At 40.7% G+C, this 24,803-nt stretch overlaps 1 protein-coding gene across 3 annotated transcripts in view; it reads right to left on the reverse strand.

Moving 5' to 3' along the window:
- Nucleotides 1-17,159: 17,159 nt before the first annotated feature.
- Nucleotides 17,160-24,803, reverse strand: part of EFEMP1 (EGF containing fibulin extracellular matrix protein 1) — a 98,538-nt gene continuing 90,894 nt past the window's right edge. For all 3 annotated transcript variants that reach the window (XM_043543873.1, XM_027832209.3, XM_037895964.2), the window contains exons 9-11: nt 20,419-20,542; nt 20,098-20,293; nt 17,160-18,396 (exon numbers count right to left, since the gene is read on the reverse strand). In XM_043543873.1, the coding sequence (XP_043399808.1) occupies nt 18,238-18,396; nt 20,098-20,293; nt 20,419-20,542 (479 nt within the window). In that variant the 3' untranslated portion in view covers nt 17,160-18,237. The remainder of the gene's footprint in view (nt 18,397-20,097; nt 20,294-20,418; nt 20,543-24,803) is intronic.

Below are 24,803 nucleotides of genomic sequence, written 5' to 3' on the forward strand. Positions count from 1 at the left end.
TAGAGAGTTTACAGCGGCGCACCTCTCTAGGGTAGCCGTGCCCTGACTATTGTTTGAGGGAATGCTGATATCCAACCCTGATATTCTATGATTCTGATCTAGGCCATTGTTTTACCTTTCCTGCCTGGTTTCTTTTAACAAATCCTTTTGATCTAGCTATGAACTGCAGCAGAGGGGCATATGGTATTTATAAAAAAATAATACAACTATTTCCCAGTTCTCCATGCTCACACAACGTACTACTGATTAAGTCGAACACAGCATTATGGTGAAAGGTGCTCATGGCTTGTATGCTGAGGGGTCACTGATGTAATAATCCAGTTCTCCTTTGAGGAGATTGTGTAGGTTACAGTACTTTTCTTTGGCTGAAGGTTAAACCTCTGAGGTACCTTTGTATTGCAAGGTGGCTTCACTTAGAAGGGTTAAGCCCAAAGCTCATCTTTTCGGGCCATACGGTCCCAGGTGAAAAGCCATGAGCACGATGGAGTTTCCCCAGGTGAAAATCTCAGAGGCTGAAGCAGGAAGAGGGAACTATTAGTTACGCATTAAGATGTGAGTAAGAGTCCAAAAGTGAGGCAGAGACTTAAGACAGCTGCTTCTTAAGGCAGGGTAGTGCTGTGGTAGCTGAGGTTTTTGTGACAGGGAGATGTCTGTGTGCAGTTTGTGACTACCAGTATTCAAGGGATCAGGATGTGTGTACATTGGCTGACCTTGCAAAGCCCGATATTCAACTTGATGGCATTCCTCTGTTTGTATGAAATGTGACAATTTTTAAACACCATTTCTGATCCCTTCCAAAATTTCAGGGAATGTTCTAGGCATCAATGGCTACCATCCCATTGATTCTGATGAAAATTGGAAAAGCAAAAGGGGAAAATGGGGAGACACATAGGCCAGGTCTACACTACAGATCTATATTAGTATAACTACATCACTCAGGGAGTGTGAAAAAGCTGCACCCCTGAGTAATGCAGTTATACTGACCTAGCCCCTTGTAGATAATGCTATGTCGAAAGGAGAGCTTCTCCCATCGACATAGCTAATGCCTCTCAGGGAGGTGGATTAACTATCCTAACGGGCACAGGCATCAACTTTCCATTGTGCAGGGGGGTGCTTGACCCCTGGCTCTGCCCCAATCCACCCCTTCCCTCAAGGCCACACCCCTCCCCACCTCTTCTCACCCCCAGTCGACCCCCACCTTGCCTCTTCCAACCCCCTACCTGGAACATGCTACATCCTCCCTCCTCCACCCAAGCCTCCTGCATGCCACGAAACAGCTGATTGTGGAGGGAGAAGGGGAAGTGCTGATCCGTGGAGACCACCAGGGGGCGGGCGGCGCTGGGGGGGGAGGGAGAAGTGCTGATAGTGGAGCTGTCGGTGGATGCTCAGCACCCACCATATCTTCCCTGTGGGTGCTTCAGCCCCAGAGCACCTGCAGAGTCGGCGCTTATGCTGATGGGAGAGCTTTTCCCATAGCCGTAGTAGTGTCTTCACTAACGTGCTACAGCTACTGTAGCACTGTACGTGAAGAAAGCCCACAGAAACTGTTTATCAGAGTTAGTCACTTCAACCATCTCTGTAATTGCTGGCTAATGGCAACTATTAAAACATTCCAGCATAACAATACCCCTCATCTTAGCTCTGCCCATCCTCCTACTATAATTTTAAAAATGTTGACACCCTGAAAGAGGAAGAAAGGAGAATAAAAAGGGTGAGGGGAATGGATTTCTTACAGAGCTCCTGCCATGGGGGGCACACCAAACGCCTGCTGGGGAGGAAAATGGTGGGACACTGGTATTTGGGGAAAAGGGGGACTAGGACATATACAGAGGTCTGGTATGAAAGGGAAGGGGGCATGAGTGAAATTTGAAATGGGGGGTACAGAGCCTCTGGCATGGGGGGAGAATGGGGTATTCTGGCTTGGGGAAGATGGGGGATACACACAGCACCTGGCATGGAGAAAGGGAGGGCAGGGGGTACACAGAGTGTGTGTGTGTGTGTGTTGCTTTTGCTGCACACACGCACACACACACAAAGTGTGGAACCCCTAGTAAATAAATCACACTAAGGAAATAACCTGGTTCTGTATCACTGATTTCTGATCCAAAGGGGTAAAAGACATATAAAGCTCCCAGATCTGTTACCACTCGGCAAAAGGGCATCAGGAAATATATTTGGCATATTATATTTGGCGGGAAAAAAAAGATAAACTGTCAGTGGGTTTCATCCTGGCCTATAATATTTTATATGTATATAACCCTTCTGCCTGTCAGAGTTGGCAGCAACAAGGGCTGGGTTCAATATCTAGGGGTTCCATTTCAATAACACAATTCAAAACTGGATCGAGCCCCCACCCAGTGACCTGGGACAATTACATACCACCCCCCTGTGTGCCTCTAAGAGGCAATACTTCCCCTCTCACAAGCACAGAGTCTGAGTGTAGCAAAAGCCTTTTAATAAAGGAGGGAAACAATGCAGCATTATGTTGGGGAAACACCACAAACAGGATTCATAACACCAACGATGAGCAAAAGACCCACCCCCAAGTAAATTTGGCAGTGTCCTTTTCTTCTCAGGGTCTTAAGTCCAGCAACCCAATAGCCCCCCCCCCCCCACGCAGTTTCTGTCCTAGGTCAGTGCAGCCCCCCAGAGTTCAGAAGTTCATCTGCAGAGTTTACCTCCCAGCCTGCGTGGAAGTGGAGGGAGGTATGGTTCTACTGCATGTGGAGATTCCAGACCTACACAGGTGGACTTTTCAGGAGGTTGGATGAACTTCTTTAATGGCTCCTTTGTGCTGCTGTAGCTATGCCAAGAGAGAGAGAGTCTTGCTGCAGATTACCTGCTTGTGAAAATCTTTATCTGTGTACATTCGGCATGTGCAAAATTAAAAAAACAATTTAGTGTGAGGTAATACACAAAGCAGATTTGTCTATAAGTACTAATGAAAATAAGTCTTTTACATTCAGTTTTGTCATTTAAAACATAGGCTCAGATCAAATAAATATTCAGGGAACTTGTTAAGTGACAGTAAGTGTCTTGTTCATAACACATTAGTTGGAAGAGATGTGCAGAATGCAACATACTCTTATGTAGACTGGAGGAGAGTTTGGTTTGAGTCATGTGACTGAGAATAAAATTAGTCATATGAGAAGATTAATCCTGAACACCTGAATGAGATTCTATTGTGGTTTGTCTAGTATAGTTAATTTATTTAATTAATTTAATTATGCAGAACTCTCAAGTGTTGTGTCATATTGAAATTCACTGTTGCTTCAAGTACATTATTTTATGAGTTTACATTAACACATTTAATGCATGAAAATTAGTTTATCCTGTACTACAACATGTAGACTTAATTTATGAACTCAGATAGGTGGTTATGCATTACTGAGGATTTTGGAAGAGAATTTGAACGTTCAATTATTTTTATGTTTTGTAAAGAACATTCTGGTTAGGTTAAAAATAAGACAATGTATCACAAATCACTCCACAAATTGCCTTGTGAATATTTTGCTGTGTGATCGATTACACAACTATGTTTGAGTTAAAACAAAACCAGGGACCTATGCTTTGTGACTATAGAGGAATTTCAGGTGTTGCATCAGAGCTAAGGTGGTCCTTTCAGAGACTGATGTTTTGTGAGTCTCAAAGCTTATCTTAGGGTTTACAAAATTAATTTGCGGTAACTAAGCTATCTGGTAAATATACTGTCTACCCCAAGTTTAGATTCAATTAAAAATGTTTTTCTAAAGGGAAACCTGTACTATTAGAGATAGAGACCATCCTTCCCCATGCCTCCAAAATTTAGAGAGGCATGAATGGATAACCTGGACATAATTTACATCAAATCTATTTTTTCTTCATAATTTTTGCCTCTCTCATTCTCTCTTGTGGTTTGTTTTAATAGCCTTTCTTAAGAAGGATGCAGAACCAACAACATTCAAGTTGAGACTGAATATTTGAATGTTTGAGTGGGTTTGAAATCAGGCAAAATGAGTTCACCCATCACTAATGAGAACAATGCTCAACCCTCAGGAGGACAGGTTTTTCCATTTATTTTATATATTTCATTTATTTTTTCTTTTTTTTTTGCCTTGTTTGTAACCTTGTTATATAGTTAGATTTTTGATTGAATAGTGTCATGTAATTTTTTTGAAAAGTAAAGCAAGATACTGAATTTTGCAATATAATGTGCACTGAATTTTAATTGTCACTTTGACTGTGCACACAAGTACCTTATTTCAATGCACACACATCAGGTAGCTGCATACATAAGGTTCACATAAATGTATGTATGTAGTCATGCATAATGAAGTTGGAAAACCTGGCTTAAATCCTGGCCCCATCACAGCCCATGGCACAACTTTAATTGAATTTCACCTTTGGTGCAAAAAGTTCAATAATTTTAATGAATTATATTAGTTTCTAGTTAGCTACGTTTATCAATTAATTTTATTCATAACTTGTCCAACTAGTAATATATTAGCAAAATGGTTGTTTTTTGAGTGTCACAAGTGAAGATTGAAAACTAAGATCTTTATCTTTTATGTTATTTAATTCTGCAAAAAGTTAGATAACTATATTAGCCAGTTTAGATTTGCATAGCATATAACTTGAACTGTGTACCTGACTTTGATGGAACATGCTTGCGAACAAGATCTGGCATCTCAACAGGCCTGTGCTGGATTCAAATTGTTCAGATGCAATTAGATAAGTAAACAAATAAGGAATTTAAGAAACTTTTAAATTCTCTATCTCTCTCACACCCACACACCTATCTATAGACCTGCTTTTTAATCTATAGAGCTATCTCAGATGATAAATATATTCATTTATTTGTTTCTAGGTCATTACCAGTGTTGTTCATCTTTGTAATAAACTAGCAGGACTTAATAGGTTCAAGCACGGTATGCAAGCTTCATGACTGGGAGGAAATACCACACAGATGGAACTTTCATGCAATATGGTAGTACATTTAAATAAATAGGTTCCTCTATAGGGTGACTACATTTTCCAAAGGGAAAATAGGACACTGCGCGGGGCTGGTCCAAGTTGCTCACCTGAGGCTCCCCATGCAGGCTGGCCCGAGCCGCTCACCCGAGGCCCCCCTTATGGTGCTGGCCCAAGCCACTTGCCCAAGCCCTGCTTCCCACATTGGGGGCAGGCAGGGCTCGGGCGAGCAGCAACACACATACTAGATAGGGTGACCATATTTCCCAAAGGCTGGGGCTGGCTGCTGGCTCGAGCCCTGCCTTCCGCCTGCCGGACCCCTGCCTCTCTTCCCCCCTTCGCACGGGCTGGCATCGCTGCTCTCCCTCCCCGCACCCCACTTTTTTGACGACAGTGGGCATTTGTCCCATTTGCTTTTGCCAACTGATCAAGTAGGCGACAGCAAATGAGACAAATGCCCACTTTTGCCAAAAAAGTTGGGACAGCTGGGACAGGGCTTAAAAAAGGGACTGTCCCAGCCAAAATGGGACATATGGTCACCCTATCCCTATATTCTTCTCAAAGAACTTACGCTCTTGCGAAGCCCGACTTGTCATGTCAAGTTGCTCAGCTTGCTCTTCTAGGAAATGCCATTAATCTGTATAATCTTGGATATTTCATTTCAAAGTCCTAGGAAAGCCTGGTGAACAGTTTCAAGGGAGACATGGAAAAAGGAGACTAGCCACAAAGAGCATGTTATGATGATTTCTAAATGTAAAGCACTGAATGGGTTTGAAATATCAGATATTCAAGTTTAAGTTGCCCCAAGGCAACTCATGTGAGTGAAATTTACATCATGTATAAACCAAGCAGAAACTGACCTTGGCAGTTTTACAGGAATAATAGCTTCACTAGGACAAATTGTTCTTGAACATTTTATCATGTGTGTTAAGAGCAAACTTGCTTTTCTTTTGAATTGGGTAATGTCTTCATGTCATACCTCCTATTGACACTGAGCAGAATGGGATAATCTCACCCCTTATTCAAGTCTGAGTTGCACTTTGTCCTTTTCTTTCTTTTTTTTCTTTACGCCTTTGGCAATGGATATGGATGCAGCAGCTCTTTCAGCACATCATAAAAGACATAATCAAGAATAGATTGTGTTGCGATTGCTGTGCCATGTGGTACCCTGAAATCAAATGGTTTCTGTGCATGATGTAGTGACAGAGGGTACCTCTCTGATTCACATGCAAAAATGTTAATTTCATTCAATGTCTTAAATTGCTACTAGCCTTTGGAACTTGAAGTGAGTTGATGATAAAAGTGGTGGTATGCATCTCAAGAAGCATCGTGTGCCATTCCCATGTGTTTCCACAGGGACTTTGCATGCCAGTCTGCCCAAGCCAAGCATCTTGATAGCTGAACCTGAATATTTTGGCATTATTGGGCCTGGTTCTATTCTCACCGTGGTTTTACATTGATGACTTGCAACAGTGCAAGTCAGAAGAGAATTGGATCCTGATTTATTTTTTGTTTACTTCTTGAAGATTTAAAAAGATCTAGGGGGTCAGTCCTGCAGAACTGAAACACCATAGAAGAACCAGTTCTAATTTTGGCTCCAGACATACCTCCCTGAGATATTAAAAAGCTTGTGACAGATACAAATGTTACATTATATACAAGCATGCTGACCTGAATTTTTTTGCAGGTGTTACAGTAGCCCATGATTTATATAGTCATCAAGAGAGCTGCCATAGCCTGTTGCAGAAATCTACTTTTAAAAACCTGTAGGTAGGTTAGTTCCTTATCAATAGTGCCAGGCCAGCTGCACTTTTCTTGCTTCAATTTTTATTTGAGGAAATCTGTGATCCACCCAGATCAACCAAACATCTACAGTGTGAGCTTAAACACCCTGAAAGTCACCTGAACTGCAGACTAGGTATAGTACTGTAGATATCCTCCCCTGATTAGGGAGACAAGGTGGTGAGGTAATATCTTTTATTGGATGCAGTTCTGTTGGTGAGAGAGACACCCTTTCAAGCCACACAGAGCTCTTCTTTTCCCAGACTTGAAGAAGAACTCTGTGTAGTTTTAAAGCTTGTCTCTGGGATCATACAGCTATGACAACATTCCTCCCCTGATTGTCATTTAGTAGGACACACGTGCTCAGCTGTTACTTTTCTGTACCATAGGGGATCTCCTGGTGCCTACTATAGCCCTGTTGTTGTACCTCATGTTAATCTCTTCCTCAGTGCCTTTCACTGTTAAAATAGGTGGGTAGGCATTAACACCTTAAAATCTTTTTAATGTTTGTACAGACTAATGAATACATGGTTATTGGCTTCAGCACCAGTGCTTTAGGGCATGATTTCAGCCATATCTATGGAGACCAATTTACAACATCAAAACAAACCAATGTCAGTGGAATTGATATTACCTTTTAAAACACAAGTCAACAGAGCTGAGGACTCTACTTCAAGGAAGCCTCCTGGGTTGGTTCAAGGAATTAGGCAATGCAGATTTAAAAATCTTGCTGGGATTGTAGACAATCTCAAGGAGCTCTTTCCACCTCCTGCCTTTAGGAGTGATAGAGATAGTGATAGAGATCCCCCAGATTGCAGGCTGATTCAGGGCTACCTCAAGAATCCCGTAAGAATGTGGAATATCACATTTTGACAACAAACAATCCTTTATTTTGATGGCTAGACTGGTAGGTATGAGCTGCCTAGTTGATATTTTCTAAACATCTCACAAATCTAGCAGGGTGGTGGTATTATTATTCTTTGTATTATCATAGTGCCTAGGAACCCTAGTAATGGACCGGGACCTCACTTTGATAGGTGCTGTACAAGCACAGAACAAAAAGACCTGCCCTGTAGACCTTACAATGTAAGTATATGACAAGGGATAACAGATTGATATAGACAGGAGCGTGCAAAGAAATAATGAGACAATATTGGTCAGCATGCTGGGCTGTGGTTTCAGCACACTAGCAGTGAAACCATTGTCAAGTTTTTTGTAGGGATCCTGACAGAAGAGTTTAAGGAGGGCCTTCCACGAGGATGATGAGTTAGTTAGACAATGTGGAGGAGAATGGTGCTGGTTGGGAATCCCCCTGGTGGTGGTTGACTAACTGGGGCTAACCTTAGTTGGGAATTTTTAAAAAATGCATGCATATGTCACAGACTCACAGGACTCGTGTTCTCTCCCAGCTCTGTACCATCCCTGGGAGGAACCCCCTTCAGTGCGACAGCCCCTCTCGGGGTCCACTCTCTCTCGGGGTTTAAGCTGTAAGTCCCGTCATCTCCTGGAACTGCACTTCTCTGAGCCCTTAGCACTCCTGTCTCTCGCCATGGGCCCCCTCAGGGAGTCCACTCGCTCTGGACCCCTGGGGCCTCCACACCCAAAGGGAATAATGCCACCCTGATCTCCAGACCGAGGTGACTCTTAGCCAGCATAAAACAGGAGGAGCCTCTGTAAAACAGGAGGCTAAGAGTTTATTGAGTGTCTGAACACAGCACAGGAAACTCTCAGGGCCTCAGGCCTAGCAACCCTCAGAACAGTACATCTAGGTCTCTCCAGCCTCCAGGTGGGCTCTGGCTGCTCTCTCCTCTCAGCCCAGAGACCCCCTCCTTTCAGCCGAGGCATCCTATATCACAGGCCTCAACAGCTCCTCCCCTGTCCTTTGTCTTTCATCCCAGGTAAAAAGGTCTCTGGGGCCCTCTTTCTTCCATCCTTTGTTCCACTCTGGCTGGAACTGGTTGGTCAGGTCACCAGGGTCCTTTCTCTTCAGCCCTTTGTCCTCCCATGGGCCAGAACCGGCTGACTGCCACGCTGGGGTGGGCCTCTTAGTCACCAGGTCACCAGTTGTTAGGGTTCCCCATCTCCAGGCCGTTGTCTGGGGGTCCCAGCTGCTAGGCGAGGTCACACCTGGTCCTCTGCAAAAACAAACCCTCTCCCACCACCTTGTTAAACATGCAGCACGCAGGGAAACTGAGGATCGCACACACTATTAATGTAAAACACTACAAAAATCTCCAACTTCATCACAGCATATGTGGTGTATTCCAAATGGGGGAAAAAGCTCTCTGAATTATCTTTATACCTCTGGGGTAAAAATTATGCCTGGCAGGGATGGTTTAGCAGTATCCAGTGAGCTGGGATAGAGGAATTGAACTTCAAAGGCAGGAAAAATCTGCAATGAATAATATTAGGATTAATCTGGAGTCCTATCGGCAAGAGGCAGTTTAGAGCTGCCATAACATTGGATTGCAAATACTCTATCCTCATCCACTATATTCCTCAGAGCAGCTTAATACCTGTGACTGAATATCTTGAAGAATCTATTACGGAGTTTCCAGTATGCCATACATAGTGACTGTGGGTGAGTTGGCACAAGATACTTATAATTAGTGATTGTAAATTTGAAACTTCATTTACAGTTCTAATGCAATAGAAACAAATCACAATCCTCTGGTCCTGAGCTCTGAGTTGCAGAAGACACAAACTTTTGCACGGTACAGAAGCTACCCGAACTTGAGACTGAGTCAGACTTATATCATCAGCAGCAGCTGGCGAAGTGGTCTTGAACCAGTCCTTCCTCAATTTGAGGGAGGGTTCCAAAGGCAGCCTAAGTATATGGCTAACCTTTGCACGCAAGCCCTGAATGCTCACTGGGCCCTGACACAGCAAAGAACTTGAGTGTTTATATAACTTTATGCCACATGAATAATCCCATTGAAGCAAATGGGGTCATAATCAGGGTCATAATTAGATTTGTGGGGTTCTTTTAAAGTACCACTTAAGTACAAGGGCATTGGAAGCAAATAATTAAAATCTTTTACATGTCTATAATCTAGTGCATTTCATCTAGAATAATCCCCAAACATATAAAATACAGTACAAATTGGGTTTCCCTTGTATATCGCATTGCTAATAAATGCCAAGAATATTATGTGGAATTGCATACTAGATGAAAATGTTGGCAGTTAGGCCAGCAACAGGAGATTTTACAAAGAATTTTTTGTTATAGCTGTTAATCTTCTACCATGTCACACCCCTCCAGCGAAAGGAGCACAGGAAATAAAAAAACAGACAACATTACTAGATTTACATTTTTAAAGAATCTTGTTTTAATGACTTTTTGGACTTAGTAACAAGCATCAAATTATTACAAGTTGAATAGTTACTTAACGGCTATTTTTATGATAGCAAAGGCTATGCCTATAAATTGCCATTTTAGAAATTGTATTCTAATTATGTAGGTGCCTTGCAGGTGAATGTATTTGCTTGGAATATTAATATCAATTTTATTTGATGTGAACATGAACACTAACAGTTTTGAGTCTTCATTTCTTTTCTGAACAATGTGATATCTTTTAGGAGAGTTTTATTTGTGAGGTAAAGGAACAAAACTGAATTAGCAAAAGTGGATTGTTAAAGAAACTTTCTGTGTAATATGAGAAAAGGCCAAGTTAGTCTTTTCTACTTTATATATACATTTCACACAATTCTTCTTGGATCCAAAGTAACAGTATTTCTCCTAATGCTCATTAGCCCCTCCCTCCCATAAACTGGTCTGATTTTACGCAGTGCAGTGAGTTCTGAAATAAAAAATAAAAAAAAACTCCTGTAGAGGTAGACAAGTGAATATTTACTTTCCAGGGACAAGTCCTCCCTACATGTTTGCTCTTAAATTCTTTCTTCCCTCAGCTTCCTCCCACCAAAAGTCAGGGAGGTTTGAGTGTGCAAGAAAGTCTGTATTGTGCCTGAACAGCATATTCTACCAGATTCTCACGTACCTACCAAAACAGTCAGCCAAAACTCAGCCAAAATAGAAGCAGGTGCTTGATGGTGTTAATTAAGCTATAGAAGTAATTTCACAAACTCAAGTCCTCTGGTGACTGTTGTAGCAAAAATAAAAAATCTTAGTGAAAATAGGAGTAGGAATTTACATAAAGTGGAGACAATAGAATTTGTATCACAAATCAGCCTTGGTGGTTAATGAAGTTCCTACTAGGAAAATTGATTCCTTCCTCTGTTTTCTTTTGTTAGTTAGGAGACGTTCTATTGCTGCCCAATGGCATAATCCCCATGTTTCTTCTAGGAGTGTCTTGTTTAATAAAGCATGGAATGTCCTGCATCGAAAAAACTTCCTCACTTACAATAATTAAAAATACATATATTATCTTGCTATGTTGGCACTGTTTGTTATTCTTTACTGAATCTAATACAGTGTATTTATCTCAAAGCCGGAAACACTGTTGTCCTTTGATTCCTATAAAAATATGTGTTGCCTGTTTTCCAACTTATGTTCGCATCTGTATGTGAATAGTCCTTGTACACCATTTACTCCTGTCTGGTAATTTTCCAATTATGCATTTTAGTATTTGCCACTCCCCAAAATAAATTTTAAGAAGCCTTAAACTGAGTGAAATAAGATAATCATGAATAATTAAACTGCTTGTTTGTGATAGAACCAAGAACAAAATTTAGCATAGGTATGCTGTGAATAATAATACAGCAAAGCCTGCATTAAGGGATTGACACTAACTGCTTGTTAGAAATACCCTTCAAATAAAAATGGGAAGCAGAATTGTACCCAATACATTTGGAGGTAATCTGGGCTGTCCCCTAAAACAGTGTATTCTTTTGTAAAAGGTTTCACTACAGTTCCAATCAGATAGCATTTATTTGCATCAGTGAAGAAATGGTACACGGGTCAGTTTGGAGAGACACTGAGCTCTGCTGTGCATTTATTAAAAGAGAAGGAAAGGGACCTGTTGTGGCATTTACATAATATGTTCTTAAAACAAACAAACCCCACTTTGATAGCCTAGCCTGAATTCTGTGAAATGTTAGTGCTTGATTAAAGATGTTCACTGTATAATTTAGGGCTTCCCCTTTCAGCATACCAGAGCAAATGCAGAATTCTTCCTATCCCATTAAGGTTTCATGTTACTATTTTGATCCTCATGACTTGGTTTTAAGCAGAGAATAGCTTGCCTCACAATGACTGCTCAGCATGTTGCTTCATGTTTTCCACTATCTACCTTTGCCAGTTCTTTTAAACAGCTCATGAAACAAAATAGCCTCATTAAGGATTAGGGTAGGATGGGGTCTGAGTTGCAAAATACAGATTGGGCTTTCAGACACCCCACAGTTCAGGAGGAGGGTTGTATGAGTCCAGGATTTTTGGTTTTACTCATTATAGAAATGGGACCAGCTATGAAAGTTAGATCCATATCCATGTTCACATTTCTATCCCCTTCAAAATGCAAGTGTATTCAAAACTAGGATTTTAGTTTGCACTTATGACTAATTAGGTGTTAAATGGTCAGACTACGTCTCCCATAATACAACTTGATCTCCTATACAGGTAAGGGGATGAGGTGCATCCTGGGAGATACAGAACTGGTTTGGAACCCTAGCCCATTGAAGAGAATGGGAACATGAGGAAATTGAACAATTCCCATAATACACTCCAGTGGTATTTCTCTAATTAAAATATTTTGGTTTTCAGTGCTTACTGTTTTGTTTGGTTTTCTCTAACAAGTTTGGGCAGCTGAAAAGCAGGAGGTCCTGATTAATATATTAATCTTTTGTACACAGATGTAAAATGTGATGGTTCAATAGACATTTTAGTCATTTTGTGATCCTTTCAATGAATCAGCCCTCAACAAGTTGCTGTGTATTAGCTAACACCTTTTTAGTATTGGCTTTGTTCTTTTAGTTGTGCTTGTCAGTCTGCTATGGCTTAAGGGCCTGATTCTGAAAGGCTCCTAGGGCCCACTGAAAATGCATCTTGCAGGATTAGATTTAGGATAAGGATCCTTATTCAACCAGATCTGGACTTTGTTTAGATAAGGAGATAAACCAAAACCCAGAATCTGGGTGCCTTTCAGCATGGTGTTTCAAACTACAGATCTGAATTTAAATTTTCCCAGAGTTAATATGGAGAGAGACTAAGCTACATACTTGGACCCCCCCGCCCCAGTTTAGATTCCCTGCCATCTCTAGTTTCAGGGTGTATTAATGTGTGATATGGGACTGGTACAGACACTGCCTGTATTACCCAGGAGCACCATTCTTTGAATTGTCTGGTCCTTACTAGCTCTTCTTAGCATGTCTTTCTGTGGGCTGTTCCTTGAAATTGGCCAGAGGCAAAAAACTGCAATCTAAAATGAACAGTTTGTAACAGGCTGCTGCTCCCTGCATTACTCTGCCACTATACTTAGCTTCTGTTGTGTTTTTTCCTTTTCTAATTCCAGAGTAGATGGCACATTCCCATCTAACAGTTCAACTTCAAACCTCTAGGTTTACTATAACTTGGGTGAACAAGTTAACCTCTGTGTGAGGGACAGATTCCTGGGCACAAGCAAGTATGCTGGAAGTGTACAGAGCTAATATAATGGAGAGAGTCCCCAGGATGGTTTCTGATTTATATTATTGGTGTGTGCTAGCAGTTGAGGGAGAAGATCCCAAGACTAAACAGCAAAAGTCAGTCAGTTCTGCAAGGACAGCCAGCTTTGTAGATGCCAACTGTATTTATCTGTTAAATTTCTAGAATGATGAGTTGAGACCCTTCCTTTCATGTATACTCAGCTGCTCAAGTGCAGTTGATCTCAAAAGAGACTATATGTGGTAATATATGTCTGCATATCTGAGGCCAGGATCAATCTCTTACTAGCTCACAGATAAATTAGGGTAAACGTAATAATGGGCGAAATTTCCAGCCCATCTCTGTTTTGTACATTTCCTTTGCACATGCAGCTGATTGCTGCTGTGACTGGATGCACAGAAATTGAGAGTGCTTGAGGCTGATTTACAAATTTGTCCCAGTATCTTTGGATCATTGCAGTTAATAACTGGCAGTCTTAGGGTTGCAAGCAGGCACACATTATATAGACCAGTTGGCAGAGGGTGTTTTCCAAAATGCTACTCTGTATAAACTCTGAATGACAAAAATAAAGCTAAGAATATGTACTCTTCACTTCTCTTACAACCTGTGTCCAGTGATCTGAGAGCCTTACAGTACTAATTAAACAGGTTTTAATTATTGGTGTTATTAATAGGTATGAATCATCACAGAAATATACTATACCAACGGTAAGCACCTTTATACTAGTATAACTGTATCCATGATAGGAGGTTGTACCACTTTATGTCAGGTTCTTAGTTAAAGCAGTATAAACCCTACGTATAGAGCAGCCCTAAATTTCTAACCTGTTGTTTATTATTAAAGGTATGTAATAATAATCAGTTTATAAACATTCATCTTTAGTGAAACATTCTAGAGCAGGTTTAGGATTAGGGTCTAGGGCTTTTGCTTTCAGTCAGTAACACACACAACTTCATGGAGAACATTGTACTTTCCTGCTAACCCAGCAGTTAAACAATGAAAAATGATATACTACAGTAACACTTCCATGAACTGAATCTACTATCAAAGGGCTTGATTCTGGAAGCAATGAGAGGTGTTGAGCACTGAAGACAGGAGGAGTTATGGATACTCACAGCAATCAAGTGCAGGCTCAGAATGTTAGGTTACCCCAATGGCTTACCAAAAGGATGTGAAGAGGAAGCAGTCGACACAAGATAAACACATTTATAAACAAAATGGGAAGTCTAAATCCACTATTTTGATCTACAGAGCTCACCGGTCTGTGGGTACCTACAGGAGGGTTATCTCACCTACAGCATCTAGACAGTAGGGATAAATTAAAATACGATTTTTACATTTTTGGACGTATTGGTATGAGCCAGAGTAAGCCTATTGCTTGATTTTCAGAGACCATTATATGTTTAAAACCATAGGGAAAAGGCTCTTCTTGCCAAACAGAGATGCATTTTCAGATAATTAATAGGAAGTTTTAAGGAAAGGAGCACTTTTGTGACTGCTAATTTGCTTTTAAAAGTTATTCATTACATACACATGTCCAGTATAAAACAGGTTCTCATTTTTCTTCCATGCAAAGATGAAAACAACGGAACTGTTGTATTCTGCTCTTAAATTTCCTCTTGCAACTATATGCCAACTCCATTTTATTAAACAGGTCTGTCTTTTCCTAACGTATACAGAAATGCATGCAGTATAAACAGCTTAACTAGACATCTGTCTTTACCTAAATATAAAAGGCAGTTAACTTTTTGCCCTGTTTCTGTTCACTAGTGCTGATAAGTTATTCTGCTAGCCAGATGAAATAAAATTGGTTTAAATACCAGATGTAACACAGTTGAAGTTTCTATTATGCAGGTGTTCCCCCAGCTGGAAAGTATGGACACTTGCCATTTTGCTGAGATGAGGATTTGTGTTAGAAATGTGAGCGTGTTAAAAATAATTCTACATGTTAACAGTGGGCTTTGTCCCTGGTGGGCTCCATGTGCCTAGCATATGACCAGAGCAGCAGCTGCTCTATATTTTAATAGGAGAATTATAAAGTTAGCAACATGTATAGCCATTCAAAACATAAGCAACTGCTTGCAGTCATGGAAACAGGATTCAACAATAAACTCTTATTTTGAGTCTTCCAAACAAAATAATCCCATTGCATTACATTCAGGTGGTCTAGGATAAGTGAATGAACTTGGTTTCTATTTCCTTATGTCTTGTTTACTTAAAGTTCTGTTTGACAGAAAATATCAATATTTCTGAGAAGACATGAAGCATTTTAGCACTGTGCTCACGAAGGAAAAAAAGGAAATTTGCATTGGATTTTTCACTGAAATGCATTTTAGGTATTACTATAGCTTTGTAAGAGAGAACCTAGACCTAGAGAGAATTGCTTGTGCATATCTGATTACTCAAGCTATACAGGTATGCTGCAAGCAGCCTACTCCACACTAGTGAGCTGTATTTTAGCCTCAGTAAAATTCTTATCTGGTTTTACATACCAAAAGGCCAACCACATGGAGGACTCATATAATACATGTGAATCATAGTCAGCGTGTGTGATGGCTAAGAGTATGCTTTGTGCCAAAAAGTTGTTCCATCTTGCCTTGCAGTGTATTAAGCCAAATATATGAGTATGCTGAGACTTGGAGATCTACCAGATGGGGTATGGTTAGGCCAAAAGTAGGAGGTTATAGTCTTCTGCACCATTTATTTTCATGTTTATATGTGAAAATAGCATGTGAAAATGAGTGCAGTATATTTCATACAGTACCGTCAATAAACATGAATCTTATTAGACGCATAATCATTAGGGATCTATTTACCTACATGGACTTTTGACTCTTTCTGTTAATCCAGAGACCCAAATAAAAATCCATCATGCAGACAACAGGTGGATTGGTGACATCCACAAGGGATTCTGGATCCATACGTTAATTAACAGACTATACACAGCTTTGTGGAATTTACATGAGCTAGATATAATGGTTTCAATCCTAGGGTCCAATATGGCTTCTTGGCTCTGTGCTTACCTGTGCATTAGAGTACTCCTTCAGCCTAGGGGACTGTCTGACTGGTATAATTTTGCCATAATGAGCCTATGCTTTCTGTCAGTGAGTGTCAGTGAGGAAATGGGTGAAAGAGGGCAACCTATATGTATATTCTGGCTGCCAGAATGGCCCATTGGAACTGTGGGCAGCTGGGCATAAATTAGAGCAATCCTGAGACTGTTTAATTTATGATGGCGAACAGACTTGCTCTCTTTCAGCCCCAGGATTGGTGGAGTGTAAAGGTTGCTTCAGTCACCTTAAACTCTGGTCTTGCACCACGTGCAGCTCCGCTGGATGGGAGAATCTAACTCAGTATGTATTAGGTATCCCATCCCAAAGCTTTGGGGCCCCCCAGACAAATATGTTATCCCAGCTGATATTCTGCCCTTTTCTTGAATATGTCCCCCTTATTCTTTAGCCTGTGCTGCACACATACCATCCTGTTACTGTTAATCATTTTACAGATGAAATACTGTGGTAATTCTGACTTTTTGATTTAACTAGCCCTGGGTGTTAGTGTGTTGCAACTTTTGCATAATATTTTAATCTATACAAAACATTGCACCGCAGTTAGGAAGCTTGCTTTTTACTCTTGTTCATGACAAAAAATAGTCCCCTTTCAGTTTTCTATGAATTGAAATAATACATGGGTCAAGACTTTCTGGGCCAATCGCATGTAAATTGAAATACCACTATGGAAGTCAATGGATCTATGCTGATTCACACCAGCTGAGGATCTGGCCAATTTACAGTTATTCAGTATAAAATATCTTAAAAGACTAAATAACTCACTGTAGGAGAGAGATTTATTTATTAAAAAACTTTGTACACCAAAGTATAAACTATTACATTTTAAACCAGAAATAAGAGAAGGTCTTACATATTACAAGGAAAATGTATTAATTCTTGAATTACTATGAACACTGTACATGAGAAACAAAAATCCAAGTTATAGAAAACAGAATTAGGACCAATTGCTTGAAAATATGGCATAAAACATAATCAAGCAAATGTGCTGAATTCTAGGTATACAATTTTGTATTTCTGGAAGAGTAGCATTTAAATTCTGTCTAGAAATGCAATATCCCTCTACACAAAAACTAGTAGTACCATTCTGATAAACAAGTACTGATATTCATACAGAAATATTTCTCAGTTTGATGATTTTCCTTTGAGAGTTTCACTTACTGTTGAAGTTTTTCTATCATATCCCATTTTTCTTGGAAAGATGACATGTTACTGTATGGTATATTTTAAAAGTCTTTACATTTATCAGGTCCTTAAGAAACATCTAATGCAAAATATTTATGCCAAACCAGATTAAAAAACCAACTTGATAGTGCATAAGTGTCTAAAGAGATAATTTTTTATTGACCTTTATCCTTTCTTACAAGGCAATTAAAAAGAAGAAATACATTTTAACCTATCAGAAAGCTTTTATTTTGTATTTCATTAATGCTATATTATCTTTTTGAGATTCAGTGTAACTGTGCTAGAACTTAAAATCTATTATAAACAACACAGGAGATCACCTTTTAATTGTATGACCTACTTGGCTAGGAAAAGTGAAGTTTTACAAAATACTGTAAGCATATATTTCTTGTACAAAAGTGTAATATGTAGCTGTCTAATCCAAGTACAGTAATTAAGGCAAGACTTTAGTCTTTATACAGAAAGTGACAATATCCACATTATAATATGGAACACATGTATTAATTTTGAATTACAGGTATATTGTGTGAATAATAGATATTGATTTACTAAATAAATCTTTTTTAAAAAAGCAAAATCTATAAATAAAATAGTAAGTGCTTTCTTTAAGATAATATTCTTTGGCTGCTTTAGGTGCCTGTGAAGGGTTAATAACTAAAATGCGTAAGGTCCCACTATTATTGTTAATCTTAGCACTGAACTTGTACGATAGTTCAAACTGTTGACCGTCAGCATCTCCAGATCGACAATATGTTCTCTTGGTCCTGATAGCGATTTCACCAGTACAAGCATTGCACTTATTGCACTTGTTTGCTGAAAAAAAAAAATAGCAAAGATAAAACTGTTTCATTCAGGCAAATCTGAAATCATTCTTTAGTTACCTCCAGACACTGCTTCACTGTAAAATGGTTTATCTCTGACATCATCAGATGCATAACTCAAGCATTATTTTAACATTCTAAAATAACCATGACAATATTAAACCGGATTGTTTGATGATTGTACATAGCAGATGTAAGGTAATATGTGAGGCAAAAATTGGATTTCAGGAGCTTACAAATAATTTTCCAAAAGGAACCAAAGAAAGGTGAGATCTCTTTCAAACATTTATAAAAGTAGTTGTTTTTGACATCTTATTATTCCATTTGCATCAGCCCAGTCTACAGAGAACCATCACAAAATGGTCAACTGACACAGTGAATTCTAATTTCTGTGGTTTGTTTCCTGAAACTTTTATAATCCTCCTGAAAAATAAAGGTCTTCAAACCCCATCAAAATGAAACCTTTGCTGCAACCTTAGCTGCGGCGTTGCTACCACTCCATCATAATATGTATATTTTAATGAAAGCTGAGATTCTGATCTCATCATATGACTGAAGGAGCTGGGGCCATAGGCATGGATTTATAGTGCAAATGTCTTAATCCAGCTCTGGTCTGAGGTTAGAGCATTAGATCCCAGACTATGGCCATTTTTACTTTTTACAATAGAGAAAAGAAATGTCATACAAATAAAATATATTAAAAGCTAAGAGCCAATGGTGACCACTATAGTACAGATACACTGGAGAACAGAGTGAGGCATAAGGAATCCTTTCATAACTCTCCCCTCCAAATGCAGGACAGCCATAACCTGGGTGCTGACCTTGGGAATGCAAGATGTAGAGGGGTGCCATCTGGACCTCTGGCAGGGATAGCAACCCCTCTCTGCATGCTAGGATATCTATGGTGGGTATATTTAAGCAGCTGAAGCAAAAGGGGGAAGCCCTCCCCTCATTCCCCCTTTCAGGGACTTAATGCCTACAGACACCATGCTGTGCCCAGAGCAGAACCTCCTCCTTGCCAATCTCAGCATGGCTCTGCCTTATAAGAGTCATAATTGAACATCAGCTTTGACCCGTTACACTGAGGGCATCTTTCAGCCCCAAGGATAGACTGTCACTAAATCACATCTCAGTTTCCCCAAACCAGCAGTCTAATAGTTCATTTTCTGGTACCAAAGAATTCTTCTCCTAGCCATTTGGTTGTCATATGGTCATTTGGGCATCTACAGCTCAGAAGACCACAGCAGTCTTTATAGCTCTCCTTTTTCATCAAGGACTTGCCTCTGTATTTATTTTCCAGGTGATTATAGTGAATACTTCCTCTTATAAAAGGGAACATAATTTGAAGACAATGGGTTTACATGGGAATAACTGAGGTCTTAATCTGTTTTGCTGAATCTTATTATCAGTGATGATGCACTGGATGAAAAGAACCCAACTTGATTCTCAGATCAGAGATTGAGTTTGCAGGACTAATAGAAGAGAACATCTTTTTACTTGTAAAGTGAGCACATTTAATAGGGAAATTATAGAGAGACAATAAATATAGGATGCCAAAATACCATTTTTTACAGAGCAGAATTGTTTTTATGGCTATGAAAAACAGCCAAAGCACTGTAGCACTTGGCTGTACCAACACATCTCCCAATTCTCTTTGCACCCTTGCACTGGTCTGCCTCCCTACAATACTTACTCGCAGGTAGAACTCTCCATTTTCATTTCCGGACTTAATCCGGAAAGTGTTTATAGTATTGGGATAAATAGTGGTTGCCTGAATTTGGAAGATATCAGAGGGCACAGTTCTGTCTGAACGGATGCTCATGTATTTGTACACAATAGAGTATGGCAGCTCTCGACAAATGGCATTGGAAACTGGGCAAACACAGCGACTGAAAAACAAACAAAAATGGATCAAACTTCATTCATGTGCAAATTAGCAAGATGCTCTTTCAGTTGTAATTAGCAATGCTGCCTATTAAGGATAATCCTACAAACTATGTGTGGTTTTTCTTACTTCTCAGATGTCAGGACATAAGGTTCTTGACAAGGATTTCTTGGGTAACAACGAAATCCACCATGATAATTCCAGCACATTTCATCCTCTCTGCATTCATTAGCAGTCTCACATTCATTTATATCTAGATAGGAAGGAAGGAACCATATCAATTTCCAGTCTAAGTAAATGTAGATGGAATGCAAAGTTGGTATGAAAAAACCTATAGGGAGTGTTTTAGTTTAAAAACAAACAAAATGCCTCCTGCTTCTGCACTGAGGAAACCCAACACCTCTGCTCCCCACCTCTCTTCTAAGGCCTTCTGAAGTAGGATTCTTCTATGCAGAAACTGAATGTATTTATCGAGTTGACTCTTGGTTTAAATTGACTGAACACATCCAGTAGACCAGAGGTTCTTAAACTGTGGTCTGTGGATCACCAGTGGTCTGCGAGCTCCATTCAGGTGGTCCGTGGATAGTTCCCTCTAAGGTGTGTGCCTGGGCAGCTGCACACGAGAGAAAGAAGGGCCACCCACCTAGTTAGTGGAGACAAGCAGGTCTGGATCCGCTAATTAGGTCCCACCCTGGAGAAGATGCACTTGTAAGGTGAGATGGTGGGGGGGAGGGGAATAAGAGGTAGGTGAGAGCAGGCAGTGGGATGAGAAGAGAGAGTGGGGGTAATTTGGGATGTGTAGGGCTGTGGCGGCCGGAGAAAGTGATGACTTTCCCCTGCTCCAGGACTGAGGCTGCTGGGGAGAGAGGGCCCTCCTTCCCAGCCCCAGCTCAGGGGCTGCCACGGCAGGGGAGAGAGGGAGAGACCCCACTCCTTCCCAGCCCCAGCTCGGGGGCTGCCACAGCAGGGGAGAGAGGGCACATTCATTGCATTAGAAAGGTAAGACTACTGATATTAAAATATGAGTTGTGTGCTTTTATTTGTAGAACAAAAAAAGTTAAGTTCTTTTTTATATAGTGCTTTTATCCAAAGCCCTTTACAATAGTTAGGTAATAGTACAAGCAACATTTGGAAAGATCATTAAGTGGTCCGCCGAGACCCTCAGCAATTTTCAAGTGGTCCGTGCAAAAAAAAGTTTGAGAATCACTGCAATAGACTAAAGAAATATATTAAATTATACTATAGAGTACAAATGTACTGATGTATTAAGAGTTTGTTGAGATATTTGTGGTTAGAAGATTTCTGGTGGACAGGTAAAGGGTGGGCAACAATAAAGGAAGAGGATCAGGCTTAGTTTGTGGGGCCTCATTTATGCATTGCCTGGCTTTCAAAGGCTTATTTTAATTTTTATATACATAGAACATTCTGTCAATTAGGTTTTATTTAACTGATATATTTTTCATCTTTAACTCTTAAAGTTTTTTTGTCTGAGAATACCCTTTGGTTTTTTAGAAAGCGTTTAAAATACAGATGGGTGCAAATCTGACCCAGGGTTTCCCTCCCGCCACCTTCCTTTCATAGGTTTCTTGAACCTGAAGCTGGTAGAGCACTTACATTCTGTAGACTGACAGTAAGGAAGGTAGTAGATTAATTCTGGGGAAGAGACGGTTCCTGTGCTCCAGCACTGACAGGGTGACTTACAGGGGGTGAACTGGGGTTTTGACATTCCCTTTACCAATCCAGGGCCACAACTGGCTCAGTGAGCCTCACCTATCTTCTTGACTTTCTAGTCTCCTGCCCCTACCCATATGCCTTCTAGTGGTTCTGCCAGTTTGCTGTGCCTGCCGTTTCTTCTCTCCCAGCCTTTCTGCCCCACTGTACCCATACCTACAAGCCCAGAGCTTATTCTCTAAATGTCGTTGGAGCCCAGCTGCCCTGTGCTGGGCTCCTGTGATGTTTTGCATTCAGTGTATGCCATGCCAACCCCATTTATCTGTAGATTGCCGCCTATTCTAAACATCAAGTCATCTTTGTCTTGCATGACTGGTAGGGAAGTAAATATGCCACAAGGCTTCAAATAATCAGGGACAGGAATGGAGATTCTACCTTTCTGATGGGGTTGGGTGTGTTCACCTGCCTCTTATACTTTCACCTCTTGCAGAAGGTGAAAGTCCTGTCCCAGAAGGCAAAGCACAGCAGTACCTGCTCTATCTCACCAGAGAGGAGTTGGGAGAAGCAGGGAGAATCTTCTAAGAGTGGTGCTGAAGGAGCTGCTATGTCAAAGAGCAAGGATTTGAGGGGAGTGAGTGGGTTTGTGAAGATTTCACCACTCTCTGACCCTCCTGACTGGAGCTATGAGTGCTTGCAGTTAGGGGAGAACAGCTGTGAGTGCAGCTGAGAGTGTCTGGAGCAGAAAAAGTGCAGGTAAGGGGAACGCTGGGCTATGAGGAGGTGGGGATGTTAAGGAAATAATGACTAGTGCACTTTCTGCTCATGTAGTCAGTATTAATGTTCAAGACTTCTTTTAAAAAGTGGCAAAAATGAGATCACACAAGTCTGAAGGGTTAGCTGAATCTATAATTTCTGCCAAGACATACCAAAGTTTTCAAAACACCAAATAATAATAACAAATAACCCTCTAAAATTAATCACCAATCCATCCTCAAAATACTCAAAACCACTCATTATCCTTGAGAAGAACTGAATGAAATGTTTGAAGTTTCTAGACCAAATCTCTTAAAGGAGATGAGTTTCTAAAAAAACCCCACTCTTACAAAACTGAAAAGTTATTTTGTCAACTTAAGCTCTAGTTAAAAACAAACAAAACCAACTTAGTCTAAGACGACAGTATGCATGAGAAATTTATGGTGGAGGGCAGCTTGTAGATAAGAATTGTTATATTCAGATTTAGAACGGAAGCTTAGTTACAACTTCAGTTATGGAGTTACTGCGGAACCTCCAAAATAGTGACAGAATCCATAGGTGTTATTTCCTTGTTCTTTATTGAGAATAATTTGCAAAATTATTAAATTCTAAAAATCAAGACTGCTTCAACAATTTTATGGCTTATATAAAGTACAGCTCTTGTAATTAGTATACTGTGCTGTTTGTTTGATTTGACAATACAGACTACTTGCCGAGGTGAGAGATCACTTCTTGTATTTAACATAAGCCCCATCTGGCCTGTAGTAGAGGAAGGGAAAGAAAACTGATTTGAATGTTGATATGAGTACATTTGTTTTATAAATATACCATACAGTCAATATGCTTTTGAAAAATTGTCACACCTTTTTTCTGTTATTGGAAAGTACAGTTGTCTTTCACTTGTGGTGTGATGAGACTTAGGAGTCTATGTAAAATGAAACAGTTGATGTAAATCCATATTTAGATACTGAGACAAAGCTCTGTCCTTGCCTCCGTGGGTCCCACGTTTCCTGGTGGATTTCACTAGCCTCAGAGGCTCACTGTGACCCTCTACGTAACCCTTCTCTCTAGAGACAAGGGTCACAGTCTATTGAGCCATTTTCATCATAAGCCAGCGAGGGAGGTGAGGAGAAGCTATCCTTCCTTGCACAGTCTCTGTTGTCTCCCAGTCTCAGTGATTAATCGGGGGCAAAGCCGGGGGGGAGCCCGGGCCCACCCTCTACTCCAAGCTCCAGCCCAGGGACCCTAATAGTATCAGCTATGGTAGCTGACCTTTTAGAAACATGACATGTACAATTCCCTGGGCTACTTCCCCCACAGCAGCCCTCACTTCCTCAAGCTCCACTTCACCCTTACCTCAGGGCCTCCTTCCTTGTGTCTGATATGGTGTGTACTACTCAGCCTCTCCAATAGCACAACTTCCTTCCACAGCTCCTGACCTGCCCACCCACCTGACTGACTAGGAGGCTTTTAACTAGTTTCAGCCAGCCTCTGATTGGCTTCAGGTGTCCCAGTCAACCTAGCATTCTCCCTGCCTTCTGGAAAGTTCTTAATTGGCCCCAGGTGTCTTAATTGACCTGGAGCAGCGGCCATTTCACTTATCCTGGTACCAGGGATTTGTTTAGCCGGGAGCTAATATATCTATCTCCCACTACTTTTCTATAACCATCTGGCCTTGCCCCGTCACATATCGCCCCCCTCTGCTCAACACCATAGAATTGGGCAACTTGGGACGCCAGGCAGCATGCTCGTGACAGACCATCAGCTTTGCCATGGTGGCATCCAGCCCTGTGCCTGTGCGGAACTGGAATGGTTGGAGGGATAAGAACCACCTGGTGACCCTTGCATTCTTTTCCTTATTCCACTCCATCCACTGGAGGGGTGCATGGTCCGTCACAAGAGTAAATCGCCAGCCTAAGAGGTAATAATGCAGTGTCTCCATAGCCCATTTGACAGCAAGGCATTCTCTCTCGACTACTACATATTCATGTTCTCTTGGGAGAAGCTTTCTGCTTAGGCAGAGGATCGGGTGTTACTCTTCTCCCACCATTTGTGACAGAACTGCCCCCAACCCCACCTCGGAAGCGTCT

This window comes from Chelonia mydas, chromosome 3 (assembly GCF_015237465.2).
Source record: "Chelonia mydas isolate rCheMyd1 chromosome 3, rCheMyd1.pri.v2, whole genome shotgun sequence".
Taxonomy (NCBI): domain Eukaryota; kingdom Metazoa; phylum Chordata; order Testudines; family Cheloniidae; genus Chelonia; species Chelonia mydas.